At 52.2% G+C, this 18,934-nt stretch overlaps 2 protein-coding genes across 2 annotated transcripts in view; one reads left to right on the forward strand and one right to left on the reverse strand.

Annotated features, from left to right (window-relative positions):
* The window catches only part of ITPRIP (inositol 1,4,5-trisphosphate receptor interacting protein), a 28,576-nt gene extending 19,127 nt beyond the window's left edge, over positions 1 to 9,449 (reverse strand). The window contains exon 1 of the mRNA XM_075534158.1: positions 9,148 to 9,449. The gene's annotated coding sequence lies outside the window, so the exon portion shown is untranslated. The remainder of the gene's footprint in view (positions 1 to 9,147) is intronic.
* Positions 1 to 18,934, forward strand: part of CFAP58 (cilia and flagella associated protein 58) — a 174,138-nt gene that overhangs the window by 6,357 nt on the left and 148,847 nt on the right. The window contains exons 3-4 of the mRNA XM_075533461.1: positions 6,526 to 6,588; positions 8,995 to 9,243. Coding sequence (XP_075389576.1) covers positions 6,526 to 6,588; positions 8,995 to 9,243 — 312 coding nt within the window. The remainder of the gene's footprint in view (positions 1 to 6,525; positions 6,589 to 8,994; positions 9,244 to 18,934) is intronic.

The following is an 18,934-nucleotide window of genomic DNA, read 5'->3' on the forward strand; positions in this document are numbered from 1 at the left end:
TGAGTTTGAGTCCTCTCTCTGTGGTCTCAGCTGTGACTCTGGTAAGCCCCTGGTCTCCCTGAGCCAGTAGAATTCAAGCAACGCCTACCCGGTAGGAAGAGAAACAGATTTATGTAAAGCCCTCGCGTTGGGGCTTTGCTCAGAGTAGGTGCTTAGCTCATGTTGGAACAAAAGGTCATGACATTGATTGGGGGCCAGATTTCTAGCCAGAAGCCCAGTTTGGAACGAATCTTCCCCACTGATAATATTCTAGTTTTCATGTATAACTCTGAAAATGCACCATCCAGACAACAACACAGGCAATCACCTTAGCCACGGGTACGCCAGGCGTCAGGGCAGCTAGGGCCAACGTGCCTTAAGTTACCTGGTTCTTTGTGTGATCCCCAAACTTAATCAGATTCCTTAAGGTACAATGGCGAGGAGATTTCGGTGCAATTCCCTGTTCCCGAAACTTCTTCAGAGAGACACCTGAAGTTTCCCTCCATGTCAGGGGAGAGAATTCTCCCTTCCCTGCCTCTTGTATCCCTGGTGCTAACAGACAGAATCAGGAATTCCTGTCTGACGGAGGGCAGTGCCATTGCCACTACCTGGTGGCATCTCATGGTGTGTGGACTGGGCTCCGTAGGCTTTGCGACCGTGGCTTTTGCAGAAGTACATCGCCAGGCCTTTCTTATGCGGCCTCTCTAGGTGGGTGCAGACCTTCCACCCCGCAGCTGGCAGCCTGGCAGGAGAGCAGGGAGTGTCATCTTCTAAGAGATGGCTGAAACCACAGGTGGCCAAATGATGGGCATCAGAATTTCCTCTCGTTTTCAGCCTCGCAAACATGTGGTTACAGGAACCTCCCTCAGCTGTCACACTTGTGTCAGAAACATCAGGTCCATCTTCCACGCCTCCAAGTCCTTGCGTGAACTACCGAGGGGAAGGGATTCCACAGGTCCACCCGGAGCCTACCCAGCAATCCCAGGGGTGGCCAGCAGAGAGCTGCTGCCTTGTTTATCTTTCTGGCAGGTGCCATGTCTCAGGCAATGGATGCCACACACTCCTCCTCTCTGGGTACATTTGATTACGCAGCTCCAGGAGTCCCCTGAACCCGAGCCCGGTGCCCTGCAAGTTGTTTGGCTCATTTATTCCATTCATTAAGAAGGCACGAGCACCCTTGCTTCTTATTTTCCTTTCAGGTGGAGGGTGATTCGTTATCGCCCCATCACTCATCCTTGCCCCTCTTCACAGATCGGGGACCCTGGTGACTCAGTGGGGGAAATCTCACTTGAGTTTGCATCCCAGCCAGTGTTCCTCGTGTGCAGACACTGCCCGTCTGTCAGTGGAGCCTGGTGTCTTGCTGTGCTAACCTGTTTTCAGCAGAGCTCCCAGATCAAGAGAGACGAGGAAGAAAGCCCTGGCGATCTTCCACAAATCAGCCCATGCGCAGGACCGGCAGCGTTTTGTTCTGTTGCATGAGGATGCCATGAATTGGGACCAACGGATGGCAGCTAACAACCACCACCACCACAACTCACAATCACGTCACAGACTCTGGCTGCAGAGTGGAGGCAGGGCTAGGAAGAGCACCCGCAACCCCACAGGAGTCCAGCTCTTCATTCGCAGGCAAAGCTCACAATTAACCAGACTCCAGCTGTCAGCTCTTTGCCCTCTGATCAAACCCCAGCCAGGCCTGAAGGTCCATCTCTCACTGGCCCAGAGCCCAGACTTCAAAACTCAAGCCCATCTCCTTCCCCTACCCCCTCCTTCTCTGAGAAACACACCTGTAGCTGCTGCCGCTTGGTTCCTTTCCTCCAACATGTGTCTTACAGTTGAGGGTGGTTCTCTTTGCTCCTTCCTGCAACCTTAAGATGGAGATGTTGCCTGTGGCAACGGTGATGTCACCCCCCCCAAGGTGCTTCCATTCTGCTGATGTCACCGGGTGGGCTGTGCAGATGGAGGGGGAAGGTGTTTCCTCTGGGAAAACATCACAGGTGCCAAACTGCAGAGGGGCATCCTTTCCACCTCTAGGGAATTCCAAATGATCCCCTCCCCTCTTTCCCCAGAAATCCGCTCACCCTCCACATCCCTGGCAGAGTGCTGCTGGCCAGACCTCAGAGACGGCTTTCCCTCTGGGAGTCAACAGAAAGGTCAGCGGAAGAAGCTCTGTCCTCAGCTCTGAGCACCCCAACCCCCTGGGCACCAGTGACCTCCTTCCTCCTGTCTAGGGCGGTCGGGGTCCCTGTGGCCTCTCACCCTTTACCAGACTCCGAGGGGGTGGCAGTGGCACTGAGGGAACAGCTGGGACCGATTCTGCTGGGAATGTCTGCCCCTGTCCTTAAGACTGATCCTGGCCAGCTTGGTGGCTCTCTGCCAGACATTGCGCTAAGCACTCCACACACACGGCTCAGCTTAATTCTCCCAACAATCCTGTGAGGGGGCAGGGCCACTACGCTGATGGTGGATGACACAGGGGGCTGACCTCCCAGGAAACACTCAACTCCTAAGCAACCATGTCGGTGTCTCCCAAGCCCAACGGGACCACTTCTCTTGACCCCCAGGCATAAGCAGGAAGTGAGTCAGTAAAGAGGAGCCATGTGGGTACCTGGGCGCGTGGAGCCCATCTGTGCCCACCTGGATAGCACAGGGGGACCTGGATAAGGCAGGCTCCTCCCCCCGGCTCAAGATCCAAGTCCCTTTTGACACGTACCATAAGACAAAATCACAGGTTTTGGGGATCAGGATGCTGTCACCTTTTGGGGATCATAATTCAGCCCACCACACTTCCATCTCCTCATCTGTAGGATGGAGAGGTGAGGGCTGGATGCTCTCCAGCCACCTATCAATTCTTCAATTCTGGGGATGTTCCCAACTCAGGGCCTCATAACCCTACTGTGGAGGGAGCTCTTACATACAGGAAACTACCACCAGGAGTGAGGCCAGACCTCCGAGTGGCAGCGCCGGGCCAGGGAAGGAAGGTGAGAAGAATGACGCAGGAGGGCTACGCTGGGAACGTGACTCATCATAGCTCAGAACGGGAACCACCACACTCCTGTGACAAGATCCCTCGCTCAACGCAAACTCACCGCCACGGAGTCTGTCCCGCTCACGGCCACCCCACCGGGCAGGGTAGAAGTGGCCCTGTGGGCTTCAGAGACCGTGACTCTTCACGGGAGTAGAGACTCTCATCTTTCCCAAGAAACAGCTAGCAGTTTCGAACTGCTGCCCTTATGGGTAGCAACCCAACTCTCTCTCTCTTTCTCTTTAACCCAACTCTTCACCACTTAAGTCATGGGGGCTCCTAAGAAATCCCTCAAACCCCTCCCCCCCAAAGAAAACCAATAACAACCCACTGCCTTTGAATCAATTCACACTCATGGCGACAGACAGACTGTGGGCTAGGCGGATCCGACAATAAGCTGCTCTAGGTTACCACTGCTGATGGTGACAGGTGTCACCCAGTTGATGTTGACACCTAGGGCCTCGAGGGCTGAGTAGACTGACCCCCCTGGGCTTCTCCCAGCTGCATCTTTACAGAGCAGAGAGAGCAGCAGGTCTTTCCCCGGGGAGCTGCTGGGTGGGCTCAGGCTGGTTGACAGCCACATGCTTCATCCTTATGCCGCCGAGGCTCCTTTAATGAAAGTCCCTCACTTCTCTGAGGGAAGCAGGGATGGCAGCCAAGATGGAAACAAAACCAAGTGCTGAATCATGGGAGGAAAGGAAGCAGTCCTCCTGCGTAAATGCAGCCCTTGAGGCATGTGCTGACCCAGGAGATGCCCACAGAGCGGCTGACTGGTCCGCCCCATCACGCCTCTGGTCAGAGAGCCACAGAGCCCTGGGCGGGCAAGCATCTCTGCGGTCACCTTGTTCTGACTCCTGCCTTGCCAACCAAACACGCCACCTTCTGATCTTTGGTTTCTTAGGTCCTTTGGCCAGAAAGCCGGAAAAGATGCCATCCAGTCTGCCTACTGGTCTCAAAGTCTCCTTGCAAATAAATGTATCAACTGGTGGTCTGATTCGGAGTTACAACTTCTGGGTGCTTTCTGTGGGAGACTGAAAACCCCAAGTCCAAATCATGCCGAAAACTGCAGAGTGAGGCTCTGTGTGTTTGCCCAGCAAAGAGCCAGTCCCTGGGGCAGGTGACACCACCAGGTCAAAGCCACTCTGCGCAATCTGCTGGGCTCCAGGAGCCCTTCCCCGGTGACATCTTGACTTCCTCACTGGCTCAGAATTCTGCCTTTGAAGCTTAACGTGTCAACAAAGACGAACCAAACTGTTGCCACTGAGTCGATTTCCACTCACCTCGATCGACCCTGCAGGGCAGAGCAGGGCTGCCCCTGTGGGTTTCTGAGACTTTAAATCTTTCTCTCTGGGAGCAGCTGGTAGATTAGAACTGCTGACTTTATGGTCAGCAGCTCAGGGCACAGTCCACTGAACCACCAGGACTCCTCAGTAAGCGGTGAAACGCTCCTTTCCAGCCAATGAAAGGCTGCACGGCGTGGAAAAGAAGCGGCGAAGCAGGCATACCTCAGCGATGACGTTTCCCCGCCAGATACAAGTTCCGTTTCCACGGCACCAGTCTGTGAGGGAGCCCTGGCGGCCCTGGGCTGCAATCCACAAAGCTGGCCGTTCAAAGCCACCAGCAGCTCCGTGGGAGAAAGAGGAGGCGCTCTACTCCCGTCATGGTTGCTGTCTCAGAAACCCACAGGGGCAGTTCTACTCTGCCCTACAGGGTCACTAGGAGTCAGAATGGACTCAATGGCAGGGAGGTTTGGTTTTGCTTCGGGGTTGTTGTTGTGTTTTTGGTAGTCTATTAAGCATTATGAGGTTTGAGATTCTGTGAAAATGAACAAAAGGCGACACAGAGACACCAAGGGAGCACATCGCTGGGGAAAAGGCGCCCAAAGACCTGCTCCACACAGGCTTGCCGCACACCCTCAGTTGGTAAAGAGGCCAGTGATTGGTGGGGCGCCCGAAAGTGAAGCTCAACAGAACGGGGTATGCTTGTATGCGAGGGGGCTTCGAAAAGCTCAGGGGAAAGGCAGAAACGATCATGGAATGATACCACGAACTGCGAGAAGCGTCGTCAGATAGGAAGCTCTGAAGAGAGGCTTTGTGGTCGCGCTCGGGCAGGCTCTGGCAGGTGCCCAGCACGTGGACCGAACAGGACAGGGACAGGGGTGGGGTGCTGGAAGTAAGTGTCAGGACACAGCTGTGGCTTTTTCCCTCGGCACCACACCCAGGGGGCACTTACTCATCACCCTCATGCCAGCCCCAAACCGGATCTGCCACCTCACACCACCCAGCGAAGAAGGACAGCCAAGTGATGCCTGACCCAGGCCACCCAGCAGCCAGAGGCTGGGGTCGCCTCTTCCCTTTCTTCACCTCCGTCCTCCCAGGTGGGCTTTATCTGGGGCAGGAGCAGGCATTTTCTCCGCTGACAAGAGGGACAAAAGGCAACTGCTCTTTCCTCGTTCCGCATGAGGGCACCTTACCAAACTTGCTTTTTCAGCTCTGTCTGCACCTCACTCTGTGATTGGGGGGCAGCCTCCAGATCCCTGGACACTTTATTCTCAGGGTCTGGGTGTCTTCGGCTGTAAAATGAGGCCAATAATACCCACCAATCATATGGATCTTATGAGGATTAAATGCTCGAATACAGGCAATGTGATCTTTTAAAAAAAATCATTTTATTGGGGGCTCATACGAGTCGTCGCAATTCATATATATAGTCAAAGTGCTCTTGATGGGAACAAGAAGCTGGCAATGTGTGGTTATTTAGAACCATATATCTGCTCTCAATCATGGTTAGTGGTCAAGACGGCTGAGAGTGAGTGTTCAGGAAGGGCACTGCTCAAGGGCACCCACCCAGCTACAGGCTGAGGATAAGGCCTGTCCACATACCACTTGCCCAGCCATGCGGCTTGGCTGGGTTTACTCAGGAGACACCTTTTGGTACATGCTACCAAGGTGCCATCACCTTAACCAGAGGGGACATCCTATTCTAATTCATCACTGACACCCATAGGCTCTAGGCAGCCAGCAGGCTCTCACCACTAAGCTCTCAGATCCTCCCAGCTACGCTCACTCCCTTCTCTTTCCCAGCAGCACAAGATTCGAGGGGGTGGGTTGGACTGATCTCAACAAGGAACACAACCCCTCTTTTTGTGTTGGGCTGCTGACCACAGGTGCAGCAGTTCAAACCCACTAGTCACTCTGCCAGAGAAAGATGAGGCTGTCGGCTCCTGTTCAGATTTGTAGTCTTGCAAACCTAAGGAGGACAGTCCCACCCTATCCTATAAGGTCGCTGGTAGCATAGTGGTTATTTAGGTAGCTAGAGCAGGGACCAGGTGTGTCTACTGAGCTTGCTCCAAATTCAGGCTCCGGCCTCCGAGCCAGGGAGGGCAGTACACTTAGGTGGGCGGTATACCTAGATTGGCCCAATCTAAGCCAGGTGGGCTTAATTCAGCTCATAGGGTCAACCAGTACCATCGACCACGCCTCCCTTAAAACCGGAACCTGGAGACCACCGCCCTCTTGTTCCAGCTGCTCCTCGGCCTTCCACTTATCCGGGCCGTGGTTTCCCTCTCGGACCTCAGGCTGCTACAGGTAAGTGTGCAGTGCCATGAGGGTGCTGGTGTTCAGTTCCTTTAGCACCTGAAATTCCTCCCGTTCTTTATAAAAACTCACTTGGATCACAAACCAGGCTTCGGCGGGGATTCTTTCCTGTGCGAAGCCAAGAATCGAGGTCTTTCCTACCCAAGGAATCTAACAGTTACACGCTGAGCAGCTGACTGCAGGGACAGCCGTTGGAAGCCACCAGCAGCTACCTGGGACCATGAAGAGGCTTCGCACCACCGTCAAGAGTTACAGTCCCAGAAACCCACAGGGGCAGCTCTACTCTGGCCTACAAGGTTACTATGAGTCTGGATTAACTTATGGCAGTGGGTTTGGTTTGGATCCTCAGCTCCCTAGCATATCTGGCACACATGCCCCCCTCTCAGGGTACCCCGAGACCCCCACTGCCACATCACCTGTCTCCAACATATCACCTGTCATGCCAAACATGGAACCACAGATGTGCAGGCTTTGCGGGAGCCTTCTCCTTCCTACCTGTTGATGGTCATCTGCTTCTGCTGACAAGGGCACCTCTAGCCAAGGGACACTTCTGTGTCACCCTGCCTTCTGCCTCTCCCAACAACCACGGAGGTGAGTCCATGCAGGTGAGTCTGTGAAGCTGTGTCTGAGATACCTGAAGGCCACAGTCTTGTCACTCTAGGTTTCTCATGCTTGCCGTAAACAATCTCCCCTCAATCCCTTCTCCTTCACTAGACAGTCGTCTCAGAGCTTCTGTGCCAAGCCAGCCCTCCTCCACTGAACACATTCACACTGGACAGTGGTGTCCCTCCCGAGAAGTGGCCTACGGTGGTCCTTCCATCCAATTCTACTGTGCCAGGCCCCCATACATATTTGTCACTGTCTCCCCAAGACTAAGGTGACCAGATTTTAACATTGGTAAAGCAGGACACCAGACCATGTAAATTCCTCTGAGCAAACCCTCTCAGACGGGCAACTTTCCTAAAAGCCTCTTCACAGAAGTTCCACCCTGTTCCTTTGCTCAGAGAAAAACATTCATCCCCACACCCTCTACTTGGTTTCCCTGATGGGCCTGCAGAAGGGCAGAGCCTGTTCCTGGTAAGGTGACAACTTCTGGGATGATGGCGTCTTGGGGTAAAGGTTAAACTCCTTGTCTGCCCTCCCGAAAGACAGAAGCCTGAAACCGTGGCAACCTTGAGAATGGCAGGCACTTGAACCAAAGCCTTTTCATCCACCCAGGGAGAGTGCAGCGTCAGTATAACCACTTAATGGTTACCCACAAGTGGAAAATCTGAGGGCAGAAATGGCCCGCAGCGGCAGCAGCACACTGGGAATCAGCAAATAATGAAAGGCAGTTAAGCACGTGGGCTGCCTGCGAGGAGGGTGCTAACCTAGGCCTGAGAATCCACCCAACAGAGTGAGCTGTAACCGGCAGTCTTGCCTAGGCAGGGCTGGTTTGTAAATGCGTCAAATCCAAGAAAACAAACCAGCAACCCCCCTACCTCATTGCCATCAAGTTAATACAGACTTATCGACCTTATAGGACAGGGTAGAACGCCCTTTGGGTTTCTGAGACAGGAGTAGAGAACCCCATCTTTCTGCTGAGGAGCTGCTGGCACTTTAGAAATGAGGACCTTACCCATGGCTACCAAACGGTAACCACTAAGCCACCGAGAGAGGACCAGGAAAATGAAATATGACCCCACATTGTTTTAGCTCCCAAAGACCTGACTCAGGATGTGGTCAGTGACCTGTTCCCTTCTCCTTTTGAAAGGGGGTGAGGCCGGGAATGGGGTCCTTTCTCACAGTGACAAAAGAAGGTTTCCCCTTTCCAGGTCAGCAGCGTTTTTGCTTTGAAAGAGAAGGGGCATTGAGGATGGAGGGGCCGGCTGGGGCTTGATTCCCCAAACCTGGCAGGGGCTGGGGCTAAGGTGAGAGGTCAGGTGGCAGCGGCTGTTTGCAGCCCCAAGAGAAAGTTCTGCACAGCTTGGATGGAGCACCCCCCCCAACCCCTTCAGTCCCGAAGGAGGCAGGGGGGAGGTGTTCGAGGAGACCCCACCGCCTCACTCTCTTAAACGAAAGTAAAGACAAACTTCCCTCCTACTCCATCCTGCCAGTGGAGAGAGGACGGCTAAGGCGCTGGGCGAAATGGCCCGAACTTTCGGTTCTGTTCAGAAGGTCAAAAGTAACGGATAGTCGGGGCGCTGGGTCCAAAACACGTGGCCCCGCATTGGGCTCCGTGGGCCCCGGGGAGGAGCTGCCGGCGCCCGCGCACGGCTGCGGCAGAGCGCCCACCAACTTTGGGACCGCGGCTGGCGCGGAGACTTCAGCTGGAGCACAGATCACCCTGCCCGGAACCACCGAGTTTTGCAGGGCGCTTTAAGGGGCAGGGTGTGGGTTGGGGGGTGGTCTCCAAAGTCTGAGCCCAACCTCCGGGCCCCCGCACCCCCACTCCGGCCGCCATCTCGCGCGCTGCCCCGCCGATCCCCGGGCTGCCCGGCGTCCACCCCCGTCTCCACCAGCACACGAGGTGGCGGTCGGTGCGGCCGCCGCGCCCGGCCGGACACTTACCTGGAGCCCGGCGAGCAGGACCCGGGCGGCGGCCGAGCAGCCCCGGGCGCCGAAGTCTGCAGGCGGCGGGCGGCTAGAGCGCGGGGCTCGGCGGTGGTCCGGTCCGTTCGCGCCTCCTGGCCTCCATCAGCCTGGCTCTCAAGGGCCCGAACGCACGCATTTCCTTGATGTCACCAACTTTCCTTTTGAGAAGAACAAAACACCCGCCTCTAGGTCGGCCCCGAAAAAATGCTTAAGGAGGCCCATAAGAGTAAGGGAGACAGGGTTCTGGCCTCTCCAGGAAGGTGTGCCCGATGATTCCCGCCCCCGCGCGAGACACATAAATCGGGGCCGCAGGACCGGTGGGTGGCCTGGCGAGACAGGATTGGGTCAATGGAGCCCGCTGAGGCGGGTGGAGACAGGGGCAGGGAGGACGACCTTAAGAACTGTCTAGGGTGGAAGGGGTTAAGTCAGCGCGCCAAATTGGTGGGTTTTTTTTCTCCCCAGCGGTTTTTTTTTTTTTAAGTGGTGAGATTCCAGGGCCGCCTATTTTGTCCCCTGACTTAAAACGGCCCTTTGCATTTGTCTGTAGCTTGGGCCTACTGAAAAGAACTCACTTTATAAAACCAAACCTAACTAACCCGGGTTGGCTTTCTCCCTGAGCAAACAGACACGGAGCAGAATAAGGACCACAAGCTTTTATCTGTAGCTGACATCTGCGTTCCCCATGCTCGATCCTCACACACTGCAGCTTCCAGCACTGTTAACTGTCGACAGGCCTAGACAGCCCAAAGCGGGTTGGTGATCTTGAACTGCTGACCTGGCAGATCACCTAGCCGCCCAACCTCTCACTATGCCAGGAGGGTTTGCAGGCTGTAGTCTATGTGGAAGGAGAAAAGAGGAGAGTTCCCGTCTCAGAAGCCCACAGGGCAGGTCCATCCTCCCCTATGGCGTTGCTATGAATCAGCATGGACTCCGCCTTAGAGGCTTGGGTTTGGTGTGAGTCTTTGCAGAGAGACAAATTGCCCTGCCTTTCTCAGCAGTGGCTGATGGGTGGGTGGCTTCTCATCGCCTACCGTTTTGTTTGTTTTGCAGCATAGCCTTTAGCTGTTGAGCTAGTTCCTACCCCTGCCCCACCCCCTCCATGATCTGCCTTTTGTGACCTACCCGAATTCCACAACCTGCAGAAGTAGTTAGGAAGCGCTTGCAAGAGTTCCACAAGGAGTCCTTTGGGGAGGAACCAAACTCCAGTCCTGACCCCTCCACCTCCCTTAAACCAGACAAAGGGGGACACTTGCTTGGAAGACCTTAAAACAGAGACGAAAAGATAAACAGACCATGAAAACATTTTCTAAAAATAGACCTCCTGGCCAATGGCCCAAGTGTTTGTATTTTCAAGCTTCTATTGCTATTCGCTGCCCCTTCCTTGTGTCAGAGCCAGGGGTGATAGTGTGGTGGGGGGGGGGAGGAGGGGGAGTGGAATGATCCCTGGAAATCACCTTGAAAGAGCTGTGCAGGTCCATCAGGTGGGGGCAGTACTCACCCACCCTGCCCAAAGTCACCAACCCCGTCCCACCAAAAGTAAACAAAACACACGGGCAATAAATGCAACCAATACCATCTGTGATCTCAGATTCATGATTGTATAGTAGGCGCGTTTCCTCCAAGTCCATCCCCAAACTCGGTGGCATCAAGTTTATGCCGACTCAGCCACCCTAATGGCAGAGTGCTTTGGTGGGTCTCTGAGACTCAATTCTTTACTGGAACAAACTGCCTCGTTGTTCTCCCTAAGTGCGGTTGGTGGTTTCTCACCGCTGACCTTGAAGTTAGCAGCCCCATGCATAACTCATTATGTCACCAGGGCACTGGACCCTGCTGTAGTGTGCTAACTCCAGAACCCTGGTGACCCAGGGGTTAAACACTTGCCTGTGATGTGAAAGGCAGAGAGAAAGAGGAGAGAGAGAGAGAGAGAGAGAGAGAGACAGACAGAGAGAGGAACCCTGGGGGTGGGGGCAGTTCTGTTATGTCCAATAGGGTCCCTATGAATTGAAGCTGATTCATTGGAAACCCTGGGTGCAGGTCCCGGCGGTGGGGGAGGCCTCAATTCTACTCTGTCCTGTAGCACCATTATGCATTTGAATTGGTTTGTCCAGCAAAGGGTTAGTAGTTGCTGCCTCCCTCACCCTCAGGATAATACTTGGTTCCCCTGGAGTGCCAAGGACAATGCTTCTCCCCAAGACGCTCCAGGGTGGTCATCCTGTCTGCAGAGTTGGTTCAGCCTGTTCTAACTGTAAGGTTGAAAGAAGAGACTCAATTCAGTCATAGGGACAGGTGGGTTGCAAACAGCATAGTTTCTTTCTCGTCTGGGGGTGCAGACGGGCTGAAGTAGAACAATAGGGCATCGTCCTGGGCTGAGTCTATGCCATGTATTAGCCCCAAGCTCAGGGACTAGTGTCCTTACATACTGTACAGAAAGTGGGGCTGGGCTTGGTGGAAAACACAGGGTGAAGTCTTCTTGATTGATCAGCATCATGAAAGCTCCATCCAGATAGTCATTTTCGGTTGTTGTCCTTCGTGGGTCACTGATCCCTTTGTGGTCGTCACTGTCCTTGGTCTGCTGGTTTCTGACAAAGGCACAATCTCCCTGTTTGGGCAGTACTTTTTACAGGGTCAGCCTTGGGGCATAACTTTAGAGGGTAGCTCGGGGGCAACCATGAAGAAACTGTAGTTCATAGCAGACTCTATTAAGTCTTCCACTTACAGTCACGTTTGTGCCTATAAAGGACAGTTGGCAGGTTTGTTTTTCTTTTAAACTTGACCATCTCTCCTCTGTGTACCCTTTCATGGGCTTCCACCACTCTCAGGACAAGGGCCCAGGGCTCACTTGGCACGTACAGCCCTTCACTCTCTGGCCTCTGCTGATCTCACCAGCCGTATCTCCTGTCTCACTCCACACCCAACTCCTATCAATTCTTCAAACTTGGGGTTCCAAGTTTTGTCCTTGCTGGATCTCCATACACACTGTGTTCCAGCCTGCCCTCTTCAACGTGTGTGAACGCCCCCCCCCCACACACACAGAGTGCATTTTGCCTGGCTAATTCTGTCTGAAGAAGCCCTGGTGGCAGTGTAGGTAAGTGGTGGGTTGCTCACCCTTATATCAAGGGTTCAAACCCACTAGCAGCTCTGAGCTAGGAACATGAGGCAGGCTGGCTGGCTGTTCCCCAAAGGTTGTTATGAGTTGGAATTGACTGTGGCAGTGGACTTGGTTTTGATTGATGTATGTCAGAAGGATGGACCCTTGTGGAAGAGTGGGTTGTATATTGAGCTGATAACCACTTCTCAGGAGGAAGACAGGGCTGGCTGTCTGCTCCCAAGAGAGACTTAAAGCCTTGGAAACTATGTTACATGGTAACTTGGTTACTATGAGTCAGGAAAACCCTGTGTTGGGTTTTGGCAGGGTGGGCGAAGTCTTCAGGACTTAGCACATAGGTGATTTCTCCTTCAGGACGTCTTCCTTGAACCTCCTAGACAAAGTTTCCATAGCAGCTTCATGCTAGGGGATAAAAGCAACCAAACCCCCAAACCTCCACACTCACCGCCACTGTGTCAATTCTGAATTACAGCAACCCTCTAAGACAGAGTAGAACTGCCACTGGCTCAACGACAGTGGGTTTCGGTGCTGTAATTCCCTACAGGAGCAGAAAAGCCTCATCTTTGCCCGAGCAGTGGCTGCTGCGTTCCAACTACTCACTGTGCGGTTTACAACTCAACTCTTAACCCATGCCACAGAAATGCCGAATTGGACGTACCACCAATTGGAAGGGGGCAAGGGAGCGCTCCAGGTGGAGGCGGGAGATTGAAGAGCGAAGGCAAAGGTGGGCCTATGTGACAGGAATGAAAGATGAAATGGCTAAGGACCGAGGGTTAGCATCCATGCTGCCCTGTTTGTCTCTTTCCTTGACCATTTTTATATCTTGTGAGTAGTCAGACCTTACTGACTTTCCTGTTAACTAGCTTCTCTCTCTTTTTCTCTCCCCCTTCCCCTCCTTCAGCCCCTTCCTCCCCAGCCCTCCCACTCCCTTTCTTCTTTAGTTCATGAATTTTTCTCTCCCTGTAATGACTGTGTTATGTGGTACCCTGCTACCTGCAAGGTCAGCAGTTTGAATCCACCACTTGCTCCGGGGTGGGGGCGAGCTGGGGCTTGGTGCTTTCATGATGTCCAGCCTACCTACTGGCCTTGAACCAGACACCGCCTCCTTTTTATGCACCTCACAAGAACCTCACATTGTCGGGAGTCACTCCTTCAAGAGGTGGGTGATGGGAAGAGACCATTCACTTAAGGTTATACAACATCAAGATAAGGCTGGGTCAAAAGAGACACACACACCACCACCACCACCACCACCACCACCACCACCACCACCACCACCACCACCACCACCACCACCACCACCACCACCACCACCACCCATCAGAAAATCAAGCCAAGACCAGGGGAGAGGATCATCTACATTTGGAGGAGACACTGATAGCTCTGTTGGTGAGTATGGGGGTGACTGGGGAGAAGTAGCCTCGCATCAGGAAGGACTGTTAACCATTGATTGTAGGGGCCCTAGGGGGACAATGATCCCCATTTTATGGTCCCGGGTAGACACTAGGAATACATTTCTACCCAACCCTCAGTGAAACACACCATGGACTAAGCACCATGTTGACCGTGAATGCTGACCTTGAGGGCAGCGTGGCATAACCAATGGAAAGGAACCCAGAATCACCTTTCTATTTAGTACCTCGATGCCCCCTTTTCAGTGACATGACAGGTTTTGATTTGTTGGGTGGGGATTTGAACTTGGCAGAAATGATCCAGGAAGTTTCCCCCTGCCATTAACCCCCATGCTGAGGGTAAACAGAGCCCGATGGAATGGGAGACCGAACGTTGTGAAGCAACAACTCATGGGATACGGCTCACGGTGAAGCTGTATGTCCATAGACTCCTCATCCCTTCCATGTGCAGTGATGTGTCATTGGGAACGTTGGTGACATTATAAGTACAATGGCCTTATACCCCAGAGGGATGATTGACAGTGTTTTACTTCTCTGGCTCCATGGGTTCTTGTTTTTCTGCTTTTAGTTTGCTTCTTTTGATTTGTTTGTTTGTTTGTCTCTTGTTGTCTGCGAGTTGGTTTGTTGCTGTTGTTAGAGACAGTTGGTCTTAGGGGTTTTGAATTTGTCATAAGCCTGAGTCACACATATCCCAGGGACAAGCAGATGGATGAACTCTAGTCCCAATGCAAGAACAGTTAGTTCTGATCACATGACCCTGCTCAGTCCTCAGCTTCATGCAATGATCTTGAAGACAAGGGCGCTACAGCAAAGCAGATGGTTCCTGGCTCTCAATCGGAATAGAGTCCGGGGTCTTAAAGGCTGTCTCCAAACAAACAGCCCTCTAAGGGAGGAGTCAACTAAGTCCACATGGAAGAGGCACACCAGCTTGTGTGACCCAAAGGCGACAATAACGCAAATCAAATATGACAAAGGGAAAAGTGTCTGAGCCTGCCTAAATTTTGAACACCCAATTTGTAGAAGGCTCCGGCGGACAGTGGGGACCCAAACCCATCTGCAGAATATCTGGTCAGATTAAGCCTCTGGTAGATCCCACTAGACACAGGCAAGGGTCTCGAACAGCTTTACTATCAGATAGGGATCGTTGTGATCGTGATTGTACTTGATCGAATTGGATACTTGGTCCGTTGACCTCCCAAACTGAAATTCTTCTAGGTGCAAGTATTTCTTGCCAGTTCCATGACAAACATTTCTTCCCTGGCCTTTTACAGATTCACGGTGACCTTTTCTTCCTTGTTCACTGCTTGTGTTTTTATCTTTGTATTATTATCATTTTATCCTTACCGCTTTATTTTGTTTCTGTTTTTAATTTTTCTGTAGGGTTTTCCAGTTTGTGGAGCACAGACAGAGTAGACGCATAGAGATAAGAACTCATGCAGGGTTTATAGAGGAGCTGGGGGTTACGGGTGGGAGATAGGGAGGGTGAGGGGGCAGGGGGAGCAAACAATGTATGTGGGAGGGAGGAGGGAGCACTTGAACTGATGGTGATTACACAGCTTATTTTAAAAATGATTTCACTTTGGGGAAAAAAAGAGAAAGTTTTCTAAAATCGATTGCAGTAATGATTTTATATGTCTTCTTGATACATGAGATCCAGCCTCACATCTGGATGGGTCCTAAGGGGGTTGCTGTATAATTGAAGGGAAGAAATTAAGAAATAGACAAAAGTTTTGGGGTGCTCACCTCCGCCATGACTTCAGGAGCCAGGTCCACGCAGAGAGAAAATATATCTTCAATATCAGCTAATATACTCTTGGGCCATACAAGCCCCCCTAATTACAGGTAATCACATAGGTAACAAAGTGGGCTGTACCCTAACCCTAAAGGTCCTTGAGTCCATTGGAGGAGTAACCTAACACCAGTGCTGGGGCAGGTAAGGGGGTGTGACTTTCTCATGAGCAGGGGGAACAATGTCTGCTCCTATAGTTAAAGCTACTGTCTAGAGAGCAATCAGCCATGCGCTCCTAAGAGGTAACTGGAGGCAGCAATATTGTGGGAGGATATTGTGGGGATCACTATTAATTATGAGAATAGGATTGGGATTCATCTAAAAGTCACAAGAGTGAAGTCCTCCCTCCATCCCAGAACCCCGCTTACCAGCCTTCTTAAACTATGAGAATAAAGAATTCATCCGCAAACACTGTATCCCTGTTCATTTCTCTGGTTCCCACATGGATGCGATGGAACTACTGAATTGTGTGATATGTGGATTAAGTGCCAATAAAACTGTTTTAAAAAGAGAGAGAGAAAGATGTAGTCTCAGCAACCTGGCTCGGGGCGATGTGTTTCTGACTGACTGTAGGTGCTGGGTGAGACCTCAGAATCCATAGTAAAAAGAGACTTGTGACAAAACATTGTCAGTGACAGGTCAGCCTAACTTCACTGTCAGGAACACGGAAAAAAACAAACCACTCATGGGGCCAGATTTCCTGCCCTCATCCCTACTCCCCACCCTTCACCCCCCACACCCACGTGTTGGCTATGGAGTACATGGGATAAAAAACCAGGATATGAGAGAAGAGGCAGGAAGGAGTGTTACTAATCACTGAGGTCTGATGAGTAGGGTCAGGGCCATTTCCCTTGATCACCACCCAGCATTCACTTTCACAAGGACTCTCCGCAGGGGGTGTTTAACTGCGATTGGCTGCCTAGTTGAGACCTCAAGTGAGTCATTTGAACAGGATTGTGGTAGTTACATAATCCGTGGTCAATTTGAGTATTAAGAGTGAAGGGGTGGAGTCTAGCCTGTCAATCAGGTCATAGCTTGATGATCTCATTTGGAGGTGCTAAGAAGATAAATAGTTTGCTGGAGGCGGGACACAGGCTCACTCCCTGGGAGACACTGCAGCTGACAGGACACATGGAGCTCTGCTAGAGCCCTGGGGCTGGAGGAGCCACGTGGAGATCCCTGCCAGCACTGAGATGCTTCTACACCACTGGACCCACAAGACTTTCCACCCACTGGCCTGTGAGCTTCCTGCATTTGGCATCATTGCATGTGGTGCGTGATTCTGAAGAGGATTTTATAGATTGGTTTCAGACATAGGGCTAATATTGGACTTATGGACGTGATCTGGAATGGGCTGGGATGTTTTCTTAATGTACAATTACTCATTATATGAAGCTTGTTCTTATACACATGAGTGTCTATGAACTTGTTTCTCTAGTCTACCCGACTAACACAAGGATGGAACCCTTGCATTTGGCTATTTCTTCCTTCAGATCAGTGCTGGGGAATACCGGCCCCAACCCCCCTTGGAAATGTGGGAGTCAGCAGGGCCTTTAGAGATTACTATTTGAATTAATTTATTGTGCCAACCTGGCCGATAAACACATGTGCGATTAATTGAAGGGCGGAGGGACAAATGGCTCGGTGAGCCTCGCCTTTCTAGTTCTCAGGTCTCTTGCTTTGTGATGGTCGGACCAGGATGCAGCTGCCTTAGCAATTCCCTGCTCCAGCTTGCAAGGCTGACTTCCTGCAAGACATCCCCAAGGAGAAGCCACATGGCCCTACCCCGATGCAGTTCTGGGTGCTGGAGCAGCCGTGTGGAGACCCCTGCCAGCGCTGAGATGCTTACACACTCACTGACTCGGCTTTCCTCTTGCAGTCGACATCATTGTGTCTGATTTGTGAGATGGAGGAGGACTTTGTAGACTGGTGTTGGACATATGGGTTAATGGATTAATGTTGGCTTTGTGGGCTTGGGCAGCACAGGGTTGGGATGTTTTCTTGATGCGTACATAGCCTTTATATAAACCTCTCTTTTATACATGAGTTGCTGTGGATTTGTTTCTCTAAAGAACCCAGACTGACACACTGTGTAACTAGATCTGAATGCTACTGGGTCTGCGCCACCCTCGCCATTGTTGCTAGGTCCGAGTCCAACAGAGGAAGCCCAGAGAAGTCCAGTGAATGTGTTTTTCTTTTTAAAATCATTTTATTGGGGGCTCATACAACTCTCATCACAATCCATACATACATCAATTGCGTATAGCACATTTGTACATTCATTGCCCTCATCACTCTCAAAACATTTGCTCTCCACCTAAGCCCCTGGCATCAGCTCCTCAGTTTCCCCCTCCCTCCCCACTCCCCTTCCCTCATGAACCCTTGATAATTTAAAAATTATTATTTTGTCATAACTTGCCCTGCCTGATGTCTCCCTTCACCCACTTTTCTATTGGTTCAGTAAACTTCTTAAAGCCACGTGGCTGCTTAGAAAAATAATAGCTGACCCTTACGTTACAGGCTAAGCACTGCGCGCACGTGGATGCTGTTGTTGTGTTAGGTTTCCTAAGTGGGTCATACCTCGGTTCTTGGCTTCTCACGATGCAAGAATTCACGCCGAAGCTTGTTTTGTAGTCCAAGTGGGTTTGCATGAAGGACAGGACAAGTTTCAAGTCTTACAGTCTCAGTCTCAAAGGGGTTCACAACTGGACTCAGCAAAGAGCACCCACATGTGCAGAACTGGGGATGTGGGGGCCAGAGAGACTGTGGGCCGTGATTAGGCCTGGATCAGGCACATGTGGCCCCAAGAGGTCTGGAGCAGGCCCTGAGGGGGCACACGCAGGCAGCGCATGTGTACCCCCACCCTCCGACCTGCCACTGATTAGGAGCAGGATACGGGAGCACGGGGGCAAGAGAGCATTCCAGAGGGAGCTCCCTTCTTTTATTCTGGCCCTCCCCCCACCCCCCTGGCTGGGGAAGGGCATGTTTGTAGGTATTGGTTGATCCCATTGGCTGTGTTGAGCCCACCTGGGTGATGTCATAAGCCTGGGCCTACTTTGGACTGCCCAGGTGTACCTCCCACTTGGCTCGGGAGTGTGTGTGTTGGGGAGTGGGGCGGGGGGTGTTGAGTACAAGCATGCTCAGCTTGGGGTCTTCATAGGTGTCTAATGGCTGCCTGATTTCTTTCCAACCTCCTCTACGGGGGCCTTTGCAGGCACGTCCGTCCCTAAATCTAGCTTCCTAACAGTGTTGTTTCTAGGCGGTGTGCAGCCAGTTCAGGGCATAGTGACGCTCTGGGCAACAGACCCTCTGGACAACTGCCCGGTCCTGCGCTATCCTCATCGTCTCTGCTATGGTTCCGCCCATTGCTGCAGCCACTGTGTCGCTCCATCATGTGGAGGCTCTTTCCTCTTTTTCGCTGACCTTCCAGTTGACCAAGCATGCTGTTCTTTGCCA

Source organism: Tenrec ecaudatus, chromosome 16 (genome assembly GCF_050624435.1).
Source record: "Tenrec ecaudatus isolate mTenEca1 chromosome 16, mTenEca1.hap1, whole genome shotgun sequence".
NCBI classification, from domain to species: Eukaryota; Metazoa; Chordata; class Mammalia; order Afrosoricida; family Tenrecidae; genus Tenrec; species Tenrec ecaudatus.